We start from the raw sequence: 7,506 nt of genomic DNA, 5'->3' as shown, positions 1-7,506 counted from the left end.
CTTTGAGCTCCATACTGTTTCAGAAATAATCCTTGATAATCCATGATATGGCGTTTCATCACGGCAGTATTTAGTTTAGACAGTAGCTGCAGGGTCCCGCATGAGCTCAGACCCCTCCTTTTTGTTTTAAAGCTTTATACCCCAAATCAGCACTTTTGAAACAGGAAGTGAAATAGAGGGATATGAGGCATGGCTAGAATGGGTGATCTGTTTGGTATTTTGAGCAAAACACTTCATAGACATGTTTTTTATATATGTTATATATGTGAGACCTATGCTATTGCCTAAAAATAGCATGATATGTGACCTTTAAGGCCAAAAGTAAATGGACACTAATGTGTTATTCTGGTACATGCCATTTCTTTATCTTCAATATTTTATTTTAATCAATTTTCTTATTAGGCACGCAAAACAACAAAATGTTACAACAATATTCTGCTACAAGACCAGAACATTAACAATGAAAAATGAGGTGAGGTAAAGGGCAGCATGCACAAAACAAATCACAAAACATGTTACAGTTATAGTAAATCGAACAAATGCTGTGTAAGGTTAGAGAACACAGGGATTTTAGCCTTTGCAGACCGTTAACATGCACACAAACCTATATAACATACTACAGAAAGAGGGGAAAACCCCAAATTAGTCTGTTGTAACATTATAGAAACACACACATTACTTATTTATCTAATTAGTTATCACCACAATAAACCGTATTTAATTGAATCTTACTGTACAATATTTAATTTTACATTCTGTTCTTGTATATCATATTCTATTTAAGTGTATATAGACTTCTTGCACTATTCTTTATGTGCATATGACAATAAAACCTTTGAATCTTTGACATTGTTGTGTCTGTCGCCCCCTAAAGGTAGTTGTGTGACATTACAGTTTACCTCAGTCCACACACAGTTATATCAGTAATTGATGATTAGGCTGTCGACAGCAGAGGGTCGTTCTGAGGGTCATTTTCCCTCTGATTAGAGTGACTCCTAATAGAATCATGTGGGATGTCAATGGCTGCCTAATGAGATCCAGCAGCTTCAGTTTGACCGTTTAACCTTGACCTCGTTGAGCTGCGTCTGCAAGTGTTAGCAGAAACTGAGGGCAGACCATTTGGCAGAGTGGTTAACCTCATTTCAACTCGTCTTTCCATAAAGCACGTAAATAATGAGTGACTGTCAGTGAAATGAAGTCAAGCAGAAAGATGGGAAGATGGCGACCAGACAATTGCACGTGTAATTGTCCTGTATATAAATAATGTAATGCAGCCGTTAATCTGCAGGGAGCCTCACCTTTTATCCTTTAAAGGGGACCTATCATGCAAAATGCACTTTTGTACGTCTTTTCTACATGAATATGTGTCCCCGGTGTTCCAGGGAACTGACCAAGTGTCAGAAAACACAACCCTCTCTATTTTCCTCCATACCCAAATCTCTAAAAAAGGGGCTGCAACGGATCTGATAAAAACTGATCCAGATTTGAACACTGTCCTGACGTCAGGACGGTGGCGCTACGACTATTGGGCCAACTCCACCAATCAGGAGGAGACAGCCACGGCCATTGCCGTTCGAAAGCGCTGGAGACGCTGTAGTACATATGCCAGGCCAGTAGGTGGTGCTGTTCTCACTGAATCTGCCCAGAGCTAAAACAGAGCTAAAAATTGTCAAATTGAGCAAAATGAGGCATGGCTAAAATGCATGATCTGTTTGGTATTCTTTTTTTTTTAAAGTATAAATATGCCTTATATAGGTATGGTCCTACACTATATTATTCAAATATAGCATGATAGGTCCACTTTAAGTCTTCTTGTTTGAGTACTGTTGTGATCTGATATAGAATGGCCTGAAAATTATTTAGCATTTTACCTCTTCTGGTCCCTACGTCTTCCACTCAAGTGTTTTTTTGTATGTGTTTTTGGTTGAAATAAGGTCTGTGGTTAACACAAGCTGAAGAGATATTTGTTCTACCACATAAAATACGTCAGAAAATACTCCATTGGTGGATTTAAAACGCAGCGGTTGCTAACACAGGGTGTCCGCGGGGTCTTAAAAAGTATTAGAAGTTGATAAATGAATTTAGCGAAAATTAAGGCTATTAAAAAGTATTAAACGGCATTTTCCAAGGTATTACATTTTGTAGCTTGTTTTCAGTAAGTATATAAATTGTCCAAAGAGGTTGTATTCTAAAGTGTGCCTGAATGTAATCATTGCGTAGGTGTGTAGTGTGATTCAACATTCATGCCGTGTAGATATTTTTATTAACACTTAATCACTGACTCTTGTTTATCCACATAGAAGACAGCTGTTCTCGGCGTCTCCCTGAACACCAGCCCCCCTCAGCTCAGACTCAAAAACCCCCATGATGGCGCTCTGTATGAGGCTGCTGTTGCTCTTGGTTGTCAGGCAGTCCTGATCTTCAGAGAAATATGCTGACGCTGCTCCTGACACCTGGATTTTTGCTTCTAGAAATGCAGAAAAAGAAAATGAAGGTCTAATTTAGTGGCACTGTGTAAATATATAATGTGTGTCTCTCATTTTTTTAAGACATACGAAAGTTATAAAACATAGTGAAGGAATACAAATATTTGAAGAGGCCATAGTATGTTCATTTTCAGGTGTATATCAGTATGTAGTGTCTCTACTTTAAAGAGTCCTCTCCTGCTGATGTTCAGGTGTATATCAGTATGTAGTGTCTCTACTTTAAAGAGTCCTCTCCTGCTGATGTTCAGGTGTATATCAGTATGTAGTGCCTCTACTTTAAAGAGTCCTCTCCTGCTGATGTTCAGGTGTATATCAGTATGTAGTGTCTCTACTTTAAAGAGTCCTCTCCTGCTGATGTTCAGGTGTATATCAGTATGTAGTGCCTCTACTTTAAAGAGTCCTCTCCTGCTGATGTTCAGGTGTGTATCAGTATGTAGTGTCTCTACTTTAAAGAGTCCTCTCCTGCTGATGTTCAGGTGTATATCAGTATGTAGTGTCTCTACTTTAAAGAGTCCTCTCCTGCTGATGTTCAGGTGTGTATCAGTATGTAGTGTCTCTACTTTAAAGAGTCCTCTCCTGCTGATGTTCAGGTGTATATCAGTATGTAGTGTCTCTACTTTAAAGAGTCCTCTCCTGCTGATGTTCAGGTGTATATCAGTATGTAGTGTCTCTACTTTAAAGAGTCCTCTCCTGCTGATGTTCAGGTGTATATCAGTATGTAGTGTCTCTACTTTAAAGAGTCCTCTCCTGCTGATGTTCAGGTGTATATCAGTATGTAGTGTCTCTACTTTAAAGAGTCCTCTCCTGCTGATGTTCAGGTGTATATCAGTATGTAGTGTCTCTACTTTAAAGAGTCCTCTCCTGCTGATGTTCAGGTGTATATCAGTATGTAGTGTCTCTACTTTAAAGAGTCCTCTCCTGCTGATGTTCAGGTGTATATCAGTATGTAATGTCTCTACTTTAAAGAGTCCTCTCCTGCTGATGTTCAGGTGTATATCAGTATGTAGTCTCTCTACTTTAAAGAGTCCTCTCCTGCTGATGTTCAGGTGTATATCAGTATGTAGTGTCTCTACTTTAAAGAGTCCTCTCCTGCTGATGTTCAGGTGTATATCAGTATGTAGTGTCTCTACTTTAAAGAGTCCTCTCTGCTGAAGTCCCTCTGGAGGGAACACAGACCATGTACATGCACAAAAACCGATATAACCACAAAAAGCATGATGTGTTCCTGCTGTGAACTTAGCAATACGCAAAAAGGTATAAAAAGTAGTTGATAAAACACTTTCTTACTGTTGCACACGGCCAGTTTGTTTCCTCCAATGAACTGACTCCGCCATTTAAACCCCGTCTGCTCACTGCACTCTTCATACACCCGACTCCTCCTGAGGAAACTAAAATCGTGACCCTGTGAAAGAAAATTACATTACAATACACATTTTTACTTACAACAGACATTTATTTTTGTATTCCACTTACATGGTTGCACATAGGCTTGCAGTAGCGCTTGTTGCTCACTGTGGTGCACAACAACCCTCCATCTTCTGGTACTTCAGCTTGAGGGCATTTATTTGGCTCTGCACCCTGGCATTCTGTAAATCAATGATTATTTAATAAATATGAAATTGAACATTGAACCGGTTAGATTTTGTTTTTATTTTCATATCAGCCATTTATTTATCCCTTAGGCCTTCAGCGTGCACAAGGAGCATGTTTTTATTCAGCCAATTTCAGACTTACAAGAGAAGCCACAGAGATGAATGCGATTAAAGAGTTCATTCCTAATCAGTGATGAGTGTTTGTTGGAAAGGATCAGATGTTATCTCTTCTCTGTAAGTTATTCTGTTCTCTAATACTTTAACTTCTACTGCCTGAACCTGCTTTATGAGTCTGCTTCTTTTTACACGTGGCCATCTTCTTAAAAAATCCTCAGTTTTTTTCTCTCAAAATGTTCACCTTTTTTCCTACAATTTTTCAAAATTCTAACTTTTTTTCAAATTTCGTTTTTTTTACTCAAATGTTTGAGTTTTTGTGAATTTGTTGAAGGTGGTGAGGTCAGTGCAGTCTCTGATGGGTTGGGGGGAGTGAGTTCCAGAGGGAGGGGGCAGCGACGGAGAAGGCTCTGTCCCCCCAGGTCCGGTGATGATGCGGGTGGGGATGGCTTCTGATGAGCGGATGAGCTTCTGATGACTTTTTATATAATTCAAACTTCTTTAAAAAAATATCTAACTTTTTATAAAATTCAGACTTGGATCAGCTTTTCTGTATATATATATATATATAGCATCTGACTTATTTTCAAAATGTAGACTTTTTCCCCAAAATTCAGAATTCTTTTTCAAAATTCAGATTTTTTTATAATGTTTTTCAAAATTCCTGTCTTTTTTTTTTCAAAATTCTCCCTTTTTTAGAAAAAATACAGGCCTAGTCCATAACAATATTTTTCTCAAATTCCTGACTTTTCCCCGAAAAAATATCACTTTTTTCAAAAAATATCACTTTTTTCAAAAAACCTTTCATCATTGGCCTGAATATGCTGAATGAAAGGCAGGTTATCCTATCAGTACAATCATTTCTGATCCTAGATATGTTGCTACCTCTCAGCTGGAGTGTGTACAGTTTGTCCTTCTGGTTCCTCAGGTTGAGCAGCAGGCCAGCTCTCTCCTGTGAACTCCACGGCAGGCTGTCCTCACACTCTCCCACCGCCTGGTGGTGAGTAGAAGAACAACACATGCTTTATTACTCTGTTGTTATTATACAGTTATAGTGGACATTCACACATGCAAACAAGACCTTTACACACAAGAATGCAATAACAGAAAGGTGTCCTAGCAAAGGAGCATTTTTCCACTTCCTGGATCACATCTGCAGCTATCAGTCCACTTTTAATTGTATTTCTTGGTCCATACGTGGACTTAAACCAGTGACCATGCAGTTCCCAAAACCCCTACTGAGATAATACCGGGACAGGATACTTGTTTTATAAGGGAAATAATACTAACAATAATGTAAGAATATTTTTAAATGTCCCTGTTGGGGACAAATAAAGGAATTCTGCAATAAAAGAAAGTAAAAAAAAATATTGTGACAATATAAGTGACAGATGAAGCAGAGCTACAGTAAAGGGTTAAAAAGCGACAAAAAAGTTGTTAAAATTTGAAAAAAAGAGGCCCAGGAGAGACGGCACCACAGACAGTACGGTACGAAATGGAAAATGAATTCCAAATAAAAAATATCACACACTGGTTAAATTATTTTTGTTATATTACAGTATCTTCTTGTCCTAAAGAACACAATGTAACCCGACTCTATGTGTGAACGCTTTTCTGACGGTAAAAACATCCACAGTTTACCTTGAGATTAGACATCAGATGCTGGTATCCGCACTGTAAACTCTCATCTTGAGCTGCACAGGAGGACAAGACTATACACACACACACACACACACACACACACACACACACACACACACACACACACACATTTACATGTCTTGTTCTGCAGTATACATGTTCTCTTTTATGATCTACACCCGTGAGATTACCTGCTAGTGAGCAAATCCACATCAGAGCTCCCTGTAACGCCATGTTCGCTGAATTAGATTTGTTTTTTCTGACCCCGGAGTGAAGGCAGAGCGCTGACAGGTGGATTTATTGACTTTTGTGGAGCAATGTTTACAGAATTGGTCAATAACGTGATGTTCAGCCAAGATCAAAGTCCCTGGATTTCCCACATTTCACTAACCTCAAGTAAACAAATAATGAAAACAAGGTGTTCTCGCTTGTATTACAGTAAGTCAAACTAATCTGCCAATAGAACAAGTGAACATCTGCTTGGTAAGATTTCCTGAAATAGGATGGGATATTTATTTAAATCAGATCTTGTAATTAGCTGGGAGAACTAATTTTGAACTATATTTGACCAGAATCAGGAAATGTTGTGTTAGAAAGTTAGCCACAAATGCTCAAAAGTGTTCTGCTTTGTGATGTTAGTCACGAATAAAAATGTAAAAGAAAACGTTTAATCTGAGATACAACTGAAAGTAAGTTGTTTTTAAGTCTTAAAAACAAGACCCTATATCTCCCTGCCTCGTTCCTTCTTAAGTTATCAGGTCTTATATCAGGTGTAAAGACTTACTCTGACTAGAAATGAGACGACTATACTTACTAGATCTGATGCAACTCAGACTTCAGATTCACAGAGGTGGATGTCATTAGTTTTCCATATTATGTATACTGGATGTTTTAAGCAACAGGCACACAAACATACTCTGATTTATTGTAATAATACCATTCGTCCAGCAGTGGCTCAGTCAGTAGGGGTTTGGAGAGCCACGCCAGGCGTGCGGTCCAGATAAGGAGGAATATTGCCCATTTCGAGGGTAAAATGTCTGACGTGTGGCACATAATGAAGAGGACAACAAAAAGGGACATAAACCTTGTTCTCATACACGTGAAAAAGGACATATTTTGTGAGGATTTTGTAAATGGCAGCAAATTAATTGAGATGGATGAGGAGGGAGCTTTGTGCTTCAACTTTGAAAAGTGACATAAGACACACTACTTTTAAGTGAAATAATGACAGTATATGTCATTTTTTGTATGCGTTTCATACAAATCATGAAGCTATATGACATATTAAATGTGTGTCTTTGTTATATGCAGTAAGTACTTTATGTAATTGTGATGAACTGTTAAATGTCTATTTTTGATAATAAAAGATAAAAAAAAAAAAAAAAGTAGGGGTTTGGACTGTGAGCCGTAGGGTCGGCGGTTCAAGTCCCCGAACAGACCTAAAATATGGAGTGTGGACTGCTACTTGGAGAGGTCCCAGTTCACCTCCTGCCCTGCCGTGGTGCCCTTGAGCAAGGCACCGGACATCTCCCTTACCTCCCTCACTCCCATTGCTCCCCGGGCGCTGTACAATAGCTGCCCACTGCTCCTGGTACTAGGGTGTTTCTCAATCGCGAGTAAAGCTGCTTCAGAGCCACTATTTCAAGCATACTACGTCATCGAGTGCCGCCGAA

At 38.8% G+C, this 7,506-nt stretch overlaps 1 protein-coding gene across 1 annotated transcript; it reads right to left on the bottom strand.

Moving 5' to 3' along the window:
* Positions 1-1,917: 1,917 nt before the first annotated feature.
* si:ch1073-126c3.2 (uncharacterized protein LOC555816 homolog) lies at positions 1,918-6,118 on the bottom strand. The gene is made up of 6 exons (XM_034135856.1): positions 6,025-6,118; positions 5,834-5,904; positions 5,078-5,186; positions 3,960-4,072; positions 3,774-3,888; positions 1,918-2,467 (listed from the first exon to the last, which is right to left on the bottom strand). Exons 1-6 carry the CDS (start codon positions 6,065-6,067, stop codon positions 2,289-2,291), a joined length of 630 nt encoding a protein of 209 aa, XP_033991747.1. The 5' UTR covers positions 6,068-6,118; the 3' UTR covers positions 1,918-2,288.
* Positions 6,119-7,506: the final 1,388 nt, after the last annotated feature.

The sequence above is a fragment of the Trematomus bernacchii genome, unplaced genomic scaffold, assembly GCF_902827165.1.
Source record: "Trematomus bernacchii unplaced genomic scaffold, fTreBer1.1, whole genome shotgun sequence".
NCBI lineage: Eukaryota > Metazoa > Chordata > Actinopteri > Perciformes > Nototheniidae > Trematomus > Trematomus bernacchii.
Note: the sequence above shows the minus strand (reverse complement) of the source record. Positions and strands in the feature narration are given on the sequence as shown.